General features: G+C 46.9%; 1 protein-coding gene across 4 annotated transcripts in view; it reads left to right on the top strand.

The window, feature by feature from the left end:
• Positions 1 to 17,119, top strand: part of GARIN5A (golgi associated RAB2 interactor 5A) — a 1,377,498-nt gene that overhangs the window by 277,943 nt on the left and 1,082,436 nt on the right. For all 4 annotated transcript variants that reach the window (XM_069605082.1, XM_069605076.1, XM_069605080.1 and 1 more), the window contains exon 2: positions 3,338 to 3,506. In XM_069605082.1, coding sequence (XP_069461183.1) covers positions 3,351 to 3,506 — 156 coding nt within the window. In that variant the 5' untranslated portion in view covers positions 3,338 to 3,350. The remainder of the gene's footprint in view (positions 1 to 3,337; positions 3,507 to 17,119) is intronic.

The raw sequence follows: 17,119 nt of genomic DNA on the forward strand, positions 1-17,119 counted from the left end.
AGGCTCTGGGAAGTGGCTGTGTATCCGGATGATCGCTGCTGAAGATGGAGGAACCCAGGAAAGGTGAGTGAAATGCAGCGCTGCAGCGATCGTAACGAAATGCTTTTAAAAATAATGTCTTCCCTTTCAGGATCGTCGGTGATGTCTCCGTGGTGCAGATTTAGCTGGTAAGGTCTCTTGTCTCCCTTTGCAGGTGACCCAGGATGCTGACAGGCGTGGCTGAAGTCCAGATGCAGGAGCTGACACGGTGAGCGTCCAGCTGCGAGGAGCAGAACAACGCGAAGCGTGAGTTGCTGATCGGGTGTGGTTTAAATAGCTTTGGAAGAAGTTCCAAAAGTGTATCCTTCCTCCGATCAGGTATGTATCCTTCCCCGACCACACCCGGGTGGAAAGTAATCCCACAGGTAAAGTAGTTCCATTCAGGCCTCAAGAGGGCCTGGATGTGGCAGCATGGTCTGCATCAGGTAAGTGCACATTAAAACACTTGAACACATGTCTAGCTTTATGAGCCTGGCGCCAGGACAGGGGTCCAAAATGAACCTGGCGCCTAAGGCGCCAGGACTGCGTCCAAAGGGCCCCAGCTTGGGCCCGCTGGCACTCCCCTGGGGGAAATGATGCCTGCCTCTGGGGTTGCTGGGGCGGACCTGGCTCCTTGGAGGTAGGCATCATGACAGTAGCCCACTCGAGAGTCTCTGTGAAAGGTACATTGTTAGATGCGATAAAGCGAATGAACAGTAAAAGTGAAATAAAGAAGCTTAACTCCTGGAGAAGGGGAAAGTGAAAATTGAACTATAAGCTTTAAGTCGAAGTGGTGCTGCAGTTGCCTGAAAAGTAAACCACGCACATTCAAAAGTCTTCAACATCCGAAATGGTCCGAGCCCGACAGAGGGAGACTCGACGTGAAATAAGCTTGGAGAAGGGAGTCCCCCCTTGCATGTTTGTGTTGAACTTTATCGTGCGAGGTCTGAGCCCGGCTGAGGGGGACCTATGAGAACTGTGTAGTAAAAGTTCTAAGCTCCACAGAGGGGGACCTTTGTGAAAATTTTGGTTGACAAATTATCTTTGGAAACTAGAAAAAAGAGACTTAAATATGGAAGGCCAGACAGGCCTTGATCCACGTTCTGGATCTGTGTATCGTATTGAAAGCCGAGCCAGTATGTGTCATCCTGCCTACAGGGACAGCGTTACTCTGTGAGGTTTAACTTGGGGAGGAGAGCTGGTTCAACCACACTTCTTTATTTTGAACACTGATTTTTCTTTTTGCATACATTTCTCCATTTTACACTTATTGTACAAGATATAGGGCAGTTTTTTTTTGCATTGGCCTTTTGATTTGACAGATTTCACTAGGACTGCATTATTTATTATTTGATGGTCGAGACTACTCCCATCTTAGTTATAGGGCAAAATAGGAGTTTCTCCATTCCCAATGATTTCAATAAAGGTTTTACAAACTGTACCTATTGTTTCAGTGTCATACTTTTGATACCATGCCTCCCCTACAACACCTCTAACAAGGAGGCAAGCTTTGGGAAGGCAGTACTATGCCCCATTCTTGACAAACATTAACTCTCAAATTCTTACTCCCTCCTCCAAAAGAACTTAATACTGCTTTGAGAGTCTATCATAAGATGAGGAATACGTGGGAGAACACAATACATTCGGAGAACAAGTTACTTACCGCAGGTAACTTTCTTTCGACTGGATGTTCCTCCCACATATTCATCATCGCTCTCCCAACCTACCCCACTGTGGAATTTCCAAGCTTTAGACTTTATGCTGTTTTAAGGTCAGATAATTAAAAGTACTTGTCAGAGGCAGTAATTCTGCATATGGGTGGCGAAAAAACAGAACTGAAGCCAACGGGCGCCACGTGTGGTATATGTACTCGACAATGACGTCAACCGTGACGAAAGCCCTCGAGGGACATCGGGTCGACTGTCTCGATGCACCCTCTGCCAAGAAGAACATTTTTGTTGAAGCAGCTGAAGCTGGAAACGAAGATATCATAGGATGAGGAATATGCGTAAGGAAAATACAGTAGAAAGAACGTTACCAGGTATAAGTAACTTGTTCTTCTCTTCGCCACCTCTCTACCTGTGGCGTTTCCCAGGGCCCTGTCCTCTCACCCTGGTTTTTCAACCTCTACTTGGCCCCTTTGACCCACCTGATATCTACCTTCTCCTCTAACTTTCACGGTTTTGTGGCTGACACTCAGCTTTCCTCCAGGCTCCCCTCAGCCTCCTCTCCTCTCTCGCTCATTCCTGACTGTCTATCAGCGATTCAGGATTGGTGCTCCTCCAACTATCTCTGCCTTAATGCCAGTAAGACAGAAATCCTTTTCATTAGGACCCCTGCTTTCCCTCTCTCACTCTGGCAGCCCGCTTTGGGCCCTCTTCCTTTGCCCTCCTACGAGGCAAAAAAACTTGTTGTCATCTTCGACTCCACTCTGTCTTTCTCTCCTCACATCTTGGACGTCGCCAAGAAGTCCCACTAGCAGCTGCACCTCCTCAAAGGGACTCTTCCCTTTCTCACTTTCCCCTAGAAGCTCACTGTTTCCAGAGCCCTGGTTCTCCCTAGGCTGGACTATTGCAACATCCTCTTTCTCAATCTGCCTTGCTCTATTCTCTGCCCTCTGTAACTAATGCAGAACAGGACTGCAAGACTTATCCTTAGCATCAAGCCCAGGGACTGTATCTCTCCAGCCCTGAAATATCTCCACTGGCTCCCGGGGGCTGGCATTGTCCACAAGACTTTCTGGGGCTGGGGTCCACACTACATCCAAAGCGCGCTTCCAAAATACCTTCCTTCTCAAGCCATTCGCTCAGCTACTTCAGAGCCGCGCTGCCCTGGCTGCACTTACTCAGAGCATTGCTATCCTGTTTTCCCCTCCCCTCTCCCTTGCACTTCCGACCCTCCCTTTCCCCTTGCACTTCTCATTCTTGCACTTGCACAATCTGAATGACACAATGCCTAGTAAGATCGTTTGTCTTGTCCTTCCTCTGTCTTCCCTTCCTTGTCTTGTCGCGCCTAGAAACACTTGTGTACAGGCACGTTATAAATGACTTACCATATTATATCATATCAAGTGTAGTCTCATACAGGTATGCAAGACTAGCCCAGTGTGTAGCCTCTCCTTGGGTATGTAGTCTCTCAAAGGTGTAAGTCCTTCTGACTTGTGTAGTTTCTCCTCAGGGTGCAGTTTCTGTCTTGTTGCAGTATCTGAAAGGCTCATGTGCTCCTAGGTGTGTTGTCTTTCCCAGGTTTGCAGTATATAAGTTTTACAGCCTCTCAGCATTGTGATTGCTCTGTAAACTCCTGTGTGTTTTTATTTTAGCCGGTGAGCCACGATGAGCAGATCCTTCACCAATAAAGATGAATTGATGACGTATGGTCAGGATTTAAAGTTGTTTCTCCCTGAAATGGGGGAGCTGCAGTCGCAACTCTACGAGGGCGAGTATGACCCCTTCAAGTATGCACCAGTGTTTGAGAGCAACTTTGTACAGGTAAGAGCCACACATGGCACAGACACTGGCAGTAAACACAAAGCAAATGCACACATGCTGGACACTCGTACGAAACACACACACTCAGGTCCACACATTCCATAGACATAAAACAAATCCTACTGTCAGACAGTTTTCAAGTTTGTCTGGAGTCTTGACGCTTAAGACAAAACCCCTCAGCACAAAGTAGAATTATTTGTTTCTGTTCTCACAAAAGGGAAAAACAGGTATGATATTAATAAGCATTGACAAAGCCAAATGGCTTGGCTTTAGTATAGGCATTGGCTGGGCACGGACATCGTATGCCCTGGTTCTCACACCATATGCATCTTTTGCTACATTGTGGACTGGTACTACCATCATTTGCTGCATATTGTCATGATATTACCAGCTACTCACATAATGTGACACTAAGATTTACTTAAGCAATAAACCCTGACACTCTGGTGCTTTACTGGGGCAGGTAGCACGGTCTGGTTAGAAGCCAGAGCAAAACAAGGGCTTTAACGTTAGCCTGGACATTACCTGTCTCGGTAAAGACCCCGGCTACACACTGGGAAAGCCAGAGGGGTTTATTGCTATTAGCATCCTGCCATGTTTATTGGGATGTTAATAGTTGTTTCTTCAAGTTGAGAAATTACACGGTTGTCGTTTCTCAATTTAAAAAAAGCAACAAACAAAGATGGCCACAATGGATTAGGGAGAAGGGAACTCCACGTAGTACCTTCTCCCTTACCATGACGGCCATTGCTGTGACGTAGATGGCCCAGGAACACAGAGTGTTCCCGGCACTGGTGATAGACACCAGTGTGCATGGTAAGTGGGGCGGGTGTGGGGGTGGGTGAGGGATATTGAAATTGGGGTCCAGCGTGGAGGATAGAGGGTAAGGGGAGCAAGGGTCCTGGGCACACTTGCCTATTAGCACCCAGCGTGGAAGATGACGTCCTCCCATGAGGTAAAGACCCTGTTCCAAACCTCCTGATTGAATGGGAGGCCGCCCTCTCCAGCCCCCTTCCCGGGTGCTAGTAGGCATTATCATCCTAAGAACGAGGGAAGTCGGAGGGTTGTCTTTTGCATCCCCACTGTGACAGTAGGCATATGTAGATTCATCATTATGCTATTAATGGGGGTTTGTACTGGGGAACCATGCATGTCTTTAGATGTCTACAAAAGATGAGATAGTCAATTATTGTAGCAGGTTCCAGAGATTTTTGTTGGTGCAAACGAGAAAGCTCTGCCTCTTATTTTAACTTGACGAACACTTAGTTTCATATGATAATAACGCACTAGAAAACATCATTTCAGCAATAATGTTATTTCCTAACACTCTTACCATGTTCTAGGAGTGGTATTAATTACTAATATAACATGAGTCCTAGAATATTTGGGGAAAGTGCTGAATAGTGTTTCAGGAAAGCAGTAAAATGAACATCATTCCTGAAACGATGCTTTGTATATGCAGTGTCTTCACAGGTATCCGTTTTGACCCTTGTTCAGATATTACATGGCGGAGTCGTGCAGAGTCTCGTGAGTCTACTGTGCCTGCTGGACTGTTTGGAGTATCAGTCCTCTCTCTACTCTTTGCTACAGCTGAGGGGGTGTGTTCTTAAACCCCTGCACACCGCGGAGCGGCGCGGAGTCGTGCAGAGTCTCGTGAGTCTCTGGAGGCTCTCGAGGCCTGGTAGCCTCAATCTCTACTTATATGGATCCAAGAAAAACGCTCAAGGCTCCCGCAAGGACCATACACCATCCTGTTACCCGACTGCAGCTGAGACGCGGCGAAGAAGTCGAAGGTCCTGAAGGTACCGCTTCGCCTCTAACACCTCCACTGCCGGGAGAAACCAAGTAGGAAATTACAAACCCCCCTCCTCCCCTGCCGCTCGCATTATATCACTGCCACACGCGTTAATGGATGATCTGAGCACCCGCGCCAGCGGTGCGAGAGCCCTGAAAGATACTGTTTCTCCCACAAATCAACCGCACACTGAGATAGACAGTGAGTTAATCCCCAGTCCTCTTTCCGATAGTTCGTCGGCCCAAAAAAACACAAAATCCCTCAGTAGAGAACTTGAAGGGTATGAAGGGGAGCCCCCTCGCAGTGAATCACGAAGCGACGAATTCGGATTTGCGCCGAGTCACACAAACTCGAGTGCAGATTATCCCGCTGAAAGCGGAGCCCCATTACTGGGTGAATCTGCATTCGCCGATGACATTATTAATTTGGTTGTTGACCATTCCTCATGCACACTACCTGCCGACACGGCAAGGCTTGTATATTCATCAGGAGATGTATCGCAAACAGAAGTTTTGCATGTCCCAACCAATCATAAAAATCAACGGCTAACTTCGGATGCCATTGGCTCTTGGTTTGATTGTACTCCTGACACGAACTCCCTGATGCCTACGTCTTCGCCCATTGGACCACCGTCACTGCCCCCCAAGTCCACTTCTGCCCATCTTCTGATAGACAAAGATAGTCCAATCCCTCGTAATAAATTTTTATATGAGATGGAAGAAAGAGTCATTGCTATTAGATCTCAGTCAATCAACTTACCTGTACTCACGATTGAAGCAGAAGAACAAGACCTTAGATTAGCCAAAAATAACCATCCTTTTGTGAACTGCAAAGATCCTAATGGTTCCCAAACACAACACGAACGAAAAAATAATTCCTTGGCTATAGTGAATAAACTCCTTATAGATTTAACAAAAATGAACAGCTCCATAAATGCTAAATCAATAGCCAACGTCAGCGATGCCAATGGTGGTTCTCTTTCCTCTGAACCCTGCCCTATGACAAACGATATTGAGGATAATACGCGACTGGGAAGCGAATGGCTAAAATGCCCCAGAAAAAGAAGACGAATTGCCTCCAGTGTATCTCCTTCTGTACCATGCTCCCAAAACAGGAAACGATGGAATCGAATATCTGGCTCCCAAAATCCATCAACGTCATCATCAGGCTTCAGGAAAAACAACATAGGGTTGATTATCTCGTCATGTAATGAAGAGCCGTCTGATACTTCATCTCTGGATGAATCACTGAATGATTCACCCACCAGACACCAGCCTCCTAAAGGGAAAGCTCATAACCACAAGAAATCTGCGTCTCAAACTTTGAAAGAGCTTAAGCTCCAAAACATTGTGAAAGACGCTTTACATGATCTTAGACCTTTTGTTTCGTCCTCGCTGTCTATAGCCATGGCCCCAATGCTCAAACTCTATGAGCAATTAAGCGATAATCTTAAAGATCAAACAGCATTAACAGCCTTGACAAATACCAAACTCGCAACAGTAGAACTGCTGCATATCGGGGAAAACACGAAAATGCTGGCCTATATCCAAAGATTCGAAATTCTAACTAAGAATCTTGCGGACTAAAAACGCTTAAACGTTGATGAGAAACGTCTAATGTCCGAAATAACCTTAGAGGCGTTAAGCCTGCTGAAACAGACCCAACCATCAAAGAGAATGTATGACGAACCCCGTCCCGTCTCCAGTGTTTCTGAGCCAATACCTCAAGTGACAAACATTGCATCAACTTCATGGGAAGGTTGCACTCATCGAAACGATGACCCTGGAATGTCGCAAAGGCCAAACAATGTACTATCAAGATCGAACGGCCAAGAAAAGGTATCGACTTCCATACCTCACTCCACATTGTCGACCAGGAATACTTCCAACAGGGACTCTTTATGCGAGGAAAGACCTACAAAAGAGGGATCCATTATACCTGACGTGTCACGGACAGACCTATCAAAGAACCCACCACTGCCAGCTCGGGCCGCTGTTTTAGATAACCCCCCGCAAGTGGCAAACTTCATATCACTTTCTTCAGAGCAAGCCGAAAACGTAATGAAACCTCCTTCAAATACTTTATCTACCCTTATAGTAGATAGTATCGTGAACATTAATACCCCAGTGCCACCTACTTCTGCTAGTGCAGTAGGTATCACAGGCCTTCCAAACACTCCATCCACTCGTCCCGCTAATAACCTGGCACAGATAAGCATCCCTGTGCCATCCACGTCAGTTAACACAGAAGGAATTAAATATCCCTCAGAACAAGAAGTAAACCATTGCACAGTAATGAAAGACAAAACGTATGGAATATTCCAAAAAGCACATCCTACTGATGCAAATAAACAACAGGAAAAAAAACAAAAGAACCAAAAATGCAAACGAAAATGTAACAACACGGGATCAAGAAAGTTTCTAAGAAATCTAAAATCAATCAATGTATTTGTCAATACAGACAAAGTAAACAATCCACCAAAAAAGATTAATATCGATGCCTCGCAAAAGTGCCCAGATAGACCAGGATCAACAATTGTGCTAGATGAAAGCTCCGAGCCTGATGCGGAGGAGCTCTTAAACTTTTCAGTTTACGAAGACGAGATTAATGCAGAACTAGATGATGAGGAAGTGGCACAAAAGATCCTAAGCCCTGATGACCTGGCTAAAACTGACACGCAAAAATCCGCGATCGAAGCACAGCGAGCTGGTACTGGGCGAGTTTGTGAATTAATACTCCCGTTAACAGAAGTAATCCCGTTGGCCCCTACTGGAAATCCCAATAAATTTGAAACTATGGCTGAAAAAAGAAGACGTCTGGAAGCTCGAAATGGAGCCCAAAAACCAGCCACGGAAAGCAGCCCAACTCGTTGGAATGAGATTTGGAGAACGCAGGATGAAGGAACCTCTAAAATAAAATCAAACACGACCAATACGTCGAGTTCTTCAACTCGGCCCATCCTGAAGGATCACAAGAAAACGGTAACATTCAATCAGGTTAACAAAAATCAACAAAATCTTCACGCAAACAAAGACAAACTCGGAAACTGTGTTAAGCACACGTTAATACTGGAACGAATATTGGACACAAAAGACGGACTAATCCTGAATCGAAATAATGTCCTCAGACTTTTACATCATGTACCAGGACTTCGGTCAATAGAGTCCAATGACATTCAAACAGTAGACTTCATTAATGACAACCAAAATGATAGAGTCCGCTTACACATAAATTCCAGACTTGTCTGCGACTTACTTCTAAATGCAGTTTCGTTCCTGCTGTCCCTAGGCTTCGATATTCATGAAGTGCCTCAAATCAACATTGTGGATACGTGCCCAACAAAAGCAAGAGAAGCAACAGTCAACAATTTATCTCCATCCTACAAGACTATATTTGGAAACAATGTTAACCCAAATTCTCCCTCTAAAGTTACATCTACGGCACTGCCGAGTAAACCGTAACTTAATAAGGAACAAAGTAGTCCAATACTGGAAAAAAACATCCGTAATATGGGAGAAAACATTAAAATTACAATTTTAGGAACAAATACCTCTGCTGCAAATGACCATACCAATGATCAGGAACCCTTGGAGAATAATAACACAACAAAAAACTGGAATTGGCTTGCCGGAGTCCTGGGCGGGCAAACCAGCTAACGCCAGCAGAGATACAGTAGTCCCCATATGCATGTCCTCTCATGGAACACCCGAGGATTCATGCATTTATTCAACAATTCAACTAAAAGCCTCTTGAATCAGTCAGTGATCTGCCTGCAGGAAACGTGGCTTACCCTGTGCCCATTGTCAGACGAATATGAAATAGTCATGAACCCAGCCATATCGAGAAAAAAAAGGCGTCCATCTGCTGGGTTACTAACAATGGTGGCAAAAAACTCGGGATGGAAAGTAAAAAGCTCCCTCAATCTCACTCCCTACATTCAACATACTATCATAGAAGCAATTTCACTGAACTCTGGGACAGAAACCAAAACCGAGCTGAACATAATCAACTTGTATTGGCACCACAAAGAAGCTGGCACAAATAAATTCATGAACATAGTGCTGGATCAAAGCGACGCGATTAATAGCGAGCAACACGCATCGAATATAATATGCTGCGGTGACTTGAATCTATCGTGCATAAGGGATGCGCAAGACGTTGTAGCTTCTACCTCATTGCAAAAACTGGCAGCAAAATGGTGCTCAGCTCTACTAGAAAGAGACATTACAATGATGAATGGGAATATTAGTGGAGATATACCAGCCCAAAAAACATGGAAACGTGAGAAGTCATCATCCATCATTGACTACTTCTTTATTTCTGGAAATCTAAACCATCGAGCAGTGGCACTAACTGTCCTAGAAGATCTCAATAGCGATCATAGCAAATTAACATTGACTCTACTTTGCCCATCCATAGCGAAACCTAACATCTGGAAGAACAACGTCGAAGTAGAATCTAACAGAATTCGCTTAAAAATAAAGCCATTTGAGGTGGAGCGGATAACAGATTCGTACTACAACCTTACAATAAATTCAAGGGACTCCACCCTTGAATACACCGTAATCCTAAAACAGTTCATGACAACTCAGAATGGATCAAAAAAACCGGCCTTTGCACCAAAACACCGCTACAACAATGAAATCGCAGAAAGAAAGAGGCAATTGAGGAAAGAATTAAGACAGCATGCACAATTAGATCGTGACCAATGCCAGCTTGCAAAAAAAGCCTCAAAACAGCGATATAAAAATTGGCTAATTTCGCACAAAGCAATACAATTTCAACTGGACAGCGAAGCCATGTTAGCGGCCCTCAGCAACAAGAACTCAGCTGACTTTTGGAAGTTAATTAATAACATGAATTGTCCACAACGTGCAATTCAGACAAATATGGTCACACAAGCCGAATGGCTTGCTCATTTTAACTCGATCTACAGAAAAAACAGTTCTACAATCGAACCCGAACTTCCGAAGTTATCCAAGTGGGATTTAAAGTTCAATAAGGAGAGTATAACACAGGCCATACTACGAGCATCCTCCTCAAGAGCACCGGGTCCGGATGGCCTTTCCAACCATCTAATAAAACAAAATCCAGAGGGTTGGTCCAAGTTCCTCATGTTACTCTTCACAAAAATTGCAGACGAAGCCTCCTTACCATCTAGCTGGAAATCTGCAATCATAATTCCCATTTTCAAGAATGGGAACAGAGCAGATCCCAAAAACTACAGGCCTATAGCCTTACTAGATGTCCTCGGAAAAATTTTTGCTACTCAGCTACAAAAGCAACTGAACAAATGGATTGAATCTACAAAACACATTGACCCTCGACAAACTGGATTCGTCCGAGGTGTCGGCTGTGGCTTAAACCTGCTAATGCTCAATATTTTAAAAATGGACACCATAAGAGCAAATAAGAAAATCTATCTCGCATTTGTGGACTTATCACAGGCATTCGACAGCATCGATCGGGAATTACTGTGGAAGAAAATGGCGACCTGGAACTGCCCTCTTAGTTTACTCCTGGCGATTAAAGCCCTTCACACTGATACAGTGATAAGAGTGAGATTTTTTTTTAATAACACATTTTATTGGTGTTTTTAGGAAAAAACAAGGTTAAACAAATAAACAACGTAAACAATCAATACATGCGCATTGCCGGAGAGGGTTACTGGCTGTTTCAGATGTTGTACACATATGTTTGCAAAGGAAAAAAGGGGGGGGGGACAGCTTTAGTTGAGCCCGCAGGCAGCGTCCAGTTGTTTTATAATCCTCATTGGGCATCTTCCCATTTCCTCCACACTTTCAGGGCTTTTGCCGGGCATCCTCTGGCCGCGTATACTCTGTATTCCGTTGCGACACAGATATCCACATCCGTTCTCCATTGTTCATAGCTCGGTATTTGGTCCGAGCCCCATTTTTGAGCAATGTTCCTTTTCAAAAGTGCGGTGGTGGTGAACAAGAGCAGTTTTTCATATCTAGATAGGTCAATTTCATCATCTATCCCCAATAGTAGTAGCTTAGGGTTTCTGGGAACTGTTTTCCCCATAACTCTAGAGAGTTCCGCACAGCATGCCTCCCAAAGTGGTTGTATATGTGTGCAATCCCATATGATGTGGAAAAAGGTACCCTCTTCCGTTTTGCATCGCAGGCAGTTCGGATCATCTATTCTTCCCCATCTGTGTAGGGCCACCCTGGGATAGTATACTCTGTGTAATATCTTTAATTGAACCAATCTAAGCCTTGATGAAATCGCTATCTCCCTAGGGAACATCAATGTCATGACCCATTCCTCCGGCAGTATGGCCCCCACGTCCGATTCCCACTTGGTCCGCAGTGACAGTAGATCTGGTGTGCCAAAGGAACTTATGGCACTATATAGAACCGATGTCACTCTCCGGGTAATTGGTTCCGGGAGTAGATTTCTCTCAATGGGGGTGAAGTCCGGTAGGGGGCTCACTTCGGGGAGGATGTTTCGTAGTGCGTGTTGTAGTTGAGCATAGTGGTAATGTTCGGTTTGGGGAAGTCCAAGTCGGAGAGCCAGCTCTGCAAAAGGGACCATGGTGTTATCTTTCACAACGTCTCCCAAGATGGGCGGACCTTGCCGGGACCAGTTCGGCCACCTGGGGAGCGTGTATACACCTGGAAGGTTCTTGTTGTTCCACAGAGGTTGGGCCTGCGATAGTTTGTCGCCCCATCCCACGAACTTGTGTGCGTCTGTCCAGATTTGTGTTAGCTGTGCGCGCATGTTGGGAGTAGCCGCACGGTCTCTTTTCTTATAAAGGTACAGCATGATGGGTTTTCCAGGAGTGTCCGACTCTAGAGATTTGTTGTGTGGTGCATCGGTGTCGCCGTGTAGTTGGTCATTCACTTTCATCAATTGACTGGCCCAATAGTATGTTTGCATTCGGGGTAGTCCTATTCCGCCCTCCCATATGGATCTTTGGAGTGTAGCTAGGGCTATGCGTGGATGACCGTTATTCCACAGCAGTCTGCGGAGTGTCTGGTCTATTTTCCTAAATATGTTTGAAGGGATGTGTAATGGGGCATTTTGTAATATGTAGAGTAGGCGGGGTAGGGTCATCATTTTGAAGAGTGCAGCTCTACCCAGTAGTGTCAGCGGGAGGGATGACCAGTGACGGGCATCCTCTGCAAATCTTGTCATGACTGGGTACAGGTTTCTGGGCACATAATCAGTCAGCTTATTTGTTATTAGAATACCTAGGTATTTGAATTGTTCCCTTTCTACCCGGTAGGGACATTGGGGCGGGATCGAGTCTCCCTCTTGCTTGAGTGGGAATAAGGTGGATTTGTCCCAGTTTACTTTCAGGCCACTGAAGGAGCCGTATTTCTGCAGTAAATCAGTCACTATGGGGCAGGATCTGACCGGGTCTTGTAAGTAAACCAATAAGTCGTCCGCGTATAGGGACACCTTATCTTCCCAGGCTTCAGACCATCTAAATCCCTTCCATGTTTCGTTTGTTCTTAACAGTATAGCGAGTGGTTCAATCGCTATTGCGAATATCATGGCCGACAGTGGGCATCCTTGTCTGGTTCCTGTGCCGATTTCAAAGGGGCCTGACACGTGACCATTCACTTTCGTGACTGCTAGCGGGGATTTGTACAATAATTTAACCCAGCTCATAAACTGGGGCCCGAATCCCATCCTTTGCATTATCTCCCAGATCGCATCCCACCTGATAGAGTCAAAGGCCTTCTCGAAGTCTACGGCCAACAGGGCCAACGGGTCTCGGATGGTGGTCGCATTCTCCATCGCCATGAATAATCGATGTATATTCATCCGCGTGGATCTCTGCGGCATAAAACCACACTGATCCGGGTGGATCAAGGAGGGTATAACTTGCTGCAATCTATTGGCTAAGGTTTTCGCTAGAATTTTGGTTTCTGTATTGATAAGGGAAATGGGCCTATACGAACTGCAGCACTCTGGGGGTTTGTCCGCTTTGGGTATGACCACTATGGTGGCCTGTCTCAGGTCTTGTGGGAGGGACCCTTTGTTTCGGGAGGTTTCATACATTTTCAGCAAGTGTGGTGTAATTACGCTCGTGCCTATTTTCTTCCATACCTCGACCGGAAGGCCGTTGGGTCCCGGGGCTTTCCCGGGTTGAAGGTCGGCTATGGCTGCAGACAATTCATTCTCCGATATGTCGGTTTCTAGCAGGGCTCTTTGTTCAGGTGTCAGGGAGGGAAGGGTGATTCCCGAGATGGGTGTAGTGTCAATGGGGGAGATTGGCGGTCCATAGAGTTCCTTGTAGTAGCTTGCGAACTCTTCCGCTATGTCACGGTCCGCTGTCACTAGTGTATTCCCCTGTGTTCTGATCGCTCTAACATGTCGGAGCCCCTCGTCACGCCTCTCCAGCCACGCCAACATTTTGCCTGCCTTATCCCCGGTTTCGTACACTCTGGTCCGCATCGCTGTGTGTGCCTGTTTGGCATTGTCCAGGGCGACGTTTTGAAACTGTTTTTGTGCTAGCTGTAATTCGCGATGGGATTCTGGGAGGTCTTGGGATAGATGAGCTACCTCTGCCTCTTGTACTCGCTTTTCGGCCGCCCGGATCGCCGCGGCGTGTTTTTTCCTATGGGCTGCGATCTGGGATATGAGTTCCCCTCTCAGTACGGGTTTGTATGCCTCCCACAATGTTACAGGGCTATCCACTGAGGTTGTGTTCAGTTCAAAGTATGATTCTGTTCCTTTTTTGATATGTTCGACTAGGTCGGGGAAGCCCAGATAATAATTGTTTAGCCTCCACGTGGGTGGGGGAATCGGCCTGTGTGTATTGAGCACCATTACGAGCGGGGAGTGGTCCGATATACCTCTGGGTAGGAGGTGTGCATCGGTTGCTAGATGTAATTCGGAGATCGGGAGAAAAAAGTAATCAAGTCTAGATAATGAGGCGTGTGCTCCGGAGAGGAAAGAGTATTCTCTCGTGCCAGGATGCAAATGTCTCCACACATCTTTCAGGCCTATTGCGTCGGCGAACGTGGCTAGTTTGGTATGCGTAGCTGGATTTCTCGAGCGGATGTGTGTTCGGTCAAGTTCTGGGTGCATGACCTCGTTGAAATCTCCCCCCACCACCATCAAGCTCGAGGAGTCCGCCGCCAACATTGGCGTTATATCTTCAAGTAGTGCAGTGAGTAAGGTAGGTGGTGCATATACGGCTAGCATGGATATAGGCCGCTCCCAAAGAGTCGCGGTTATGTGAACGAATCTACCTCCTGGGTCCTGTGTGACGGATGAGAGGGTCAGTGGAAGTCGTTTGTGCACGAGGATCAGCACCCCCCTAGCTCCCATGGAGAAACCTGAGTGTATCGCGATGCGGTAATTAGTTCGCTTGAAGAGGTTGCAGTTTGTGCCCGCCAGGTGCGTTTCGGTTAGGAAGGCTACATCGGGCGTATAACGGTTCAAATATTGGAGTACAAGGCGTCTCTTGATACTGCTGCCTAGCCCATTCACATTCCAGGTCATTATCTTAATAGACCTGTTCTTGCTTTCAGCGGTGTGGTCAGTCATGGTGGTCGGGAATCGGACATGCCGGGTAATGTTGTGTGTATCTCCGGGCATTGCCCCTTATCCGCCCCCCTGGAACCCGACCCCAGCCTATTGCGCGCATTGATCTTAGAGCAGCAAACCAAACAAATAAACTCTGTCCTAAACACAAACTCCCTCGTACCCTCCCCATACTCCACCCCAACTGGAAGTACCTGTCGCCCCAACATTAGGCCGAGCCTGACAAGGGTCTGCTCGGACCGAACAAACAATCAATACATTCGATATAACTTCTTTGCGATTCTGTCGCCGTTGCTCGGCGCTGGTCCTATTACCTTTGTTGAGGGGGGGGGCCCCCGCTCGAGCCGCCATTTCTTCAATGTGGGGGGGGGGAAAAGCTCTGACAGTGCATTGCTATCAGCATGTGTCCGCACACTTCAGTCGGCTTCTCTTGGTGGTAGTCCATCCTGGCCTTGTAGTGGTTGTGCATTCGGGGATCTGTCCGGGCGCGGTCTATTTCGTTCACGTTCCCTTCTATTTGTGGGGCCCCAATCTCCCTCCAGGTTATTTTCTGCCCAATTCCATGCATCCTTTGGGTCATTAAAGTGCACGGTTGTGCCATTATGGTAAATTTTCAGCTGTGCCGGGAACAGGAGACCATATTTGATGTTTTGGGTCTGTAGCTTCTTCTTAAGCTGGTCAAATGATTGGCGTGCTCTTTGTACTTCCCGTGTGAAATCCGGGAAGAAAGCGATTTTCGCGCCGTTGTAGGTCGTGGCTCCCTTGGATCTGGCCATTTGCAGTATCGCGTCGCGATCTCTGTAATTTAGGATTTTGGCAATCACAGTGCGGGGTGGGGCCCCAGGCGTTGGTCTGCCTGTTGGGACTCGATGTGCACGTTCAATGGAGAAAAGTTTCGAAAGATTCTTTGGGGCGTATAGGTCCATGAGTAGTTGTTCAAGGAATAGTTCCATGGAGGGGCCTTCACTTTTCTCAGGTAATCCCAGGATTCGTATATTGTTCCGTCTAGAGCGCCCCTCTCCTTCCTCCACCCGTTCCTCTAGAGTCTTAACACGTTGCAGTACTCTGGTCATCTGTTGATGGATGTTTCGGAGGCCATCTTCCGTGTTGGATATGCGGGTTTCCGCCTCTCCCGTGCGGGACGTGAGTTTCTGCAAGTCATGGCGTAGGAGGGACACTTCTGTGCTGATGCCGTCCATTTTAATCTCCATAGCGGTTCTGGAGTTGGCTATGGCGTTCATAATGTCTTTGAGAGAGGGTTCGGGTTCCTCATCTTCAGTAATTGCCGATCTTTCCTGTGTCGGCTCCGTGGCCAGTGTGGGCACCGCGTATTGTTCCATTTTGCTTTGCGTCGTGCCTCTCCTGCTCTTGTCCTTGCCCATGACCGTTGCAGTCACAACTTCGATGAGGATCCGCCTTGATGATTCTAGTAGCGTTGTGCGTGGGCCGGGGCACGGATTTAACTCTCGATCTAATCACAAGCGATTTTCTGGGAGCGGGCAAGCGGGAAAGCTGCTCGCAACCACTGCCTCCCGCCCACCCTGCTCCTCACCGTTTCGCGTGCCCAATCACGTGCCTCTCCGTCGCTGTCTGTCGCCCCTTGTTCTGAGTTGGCGGGCGCTCAACGCGGAGCGGAGCGGAGCGCGTACGGTTGGTCACTGCCTTCCCATCAACCGTTCGCTCCTCCTGTATGGCGCTGTTCTTCGTGCCGGATGTCAGTGGCGCACTATCCCAAGTCACTGTCGGCCATCTTGGATCGAGTTCGGCGGGTGCCACGCTCTATCACCTTCCACCGCAGTTATCTTCGCCTCCGGCCTCCGTTTTGTTACGGGAGCAACTGCAATGTGTCGTGTCGTCTGTCGGCCAACTTTTCGTAATTTTGCAGGAGTGTCGCAAGTCAAATTCCCCCAGGATTTGGCAGGATGTGTTGGCGGCACCGGGAGCTCAGCGAGCACGCGTCTACATCGGTCGCTCGTTGGCCACACCTCTGATAAGAGTGAGATTGAATCAACAAGGCCTTCTCTCCGATCCAATAAAAACCTACCGAGGTGTTAAACAGGGCTGTCCACTTGCCGCCATAATTTTTAACCTGTTCATTTCGGACTTGGGGATCGCTTTCAAAAATAACAACGCTTTTGCCCCAAAAATAAATGGAAACGAGGTAAATTGGCTCCTATATGCGGATGATTTAGTCCTACTGGACCTAACCCCAATAGGCCTGCAACGGAAACTGTTTATACTCGATCAATATGTCATGCAAAATGGTCTAACAGTGAACTCCAAAAAATCAGTA

Source organism: Ambystoma mexicanum, chromosome 1p (genome assembly GCF_040938575.1).
Source record: "Ambystoma mexicanum isolate Mex_15411 chromosome 1p, UKY_AmexF1_1, whole genome shotgun sequence".
In the NCBI taxonomy this organism is placed as follows: domain Eukaryota; kingdom Metazoa; phylum Chordata; class Amphibia; order Caudata; family Ambystomatidae; genus Ambystoma; species Ambystoma mexicanum.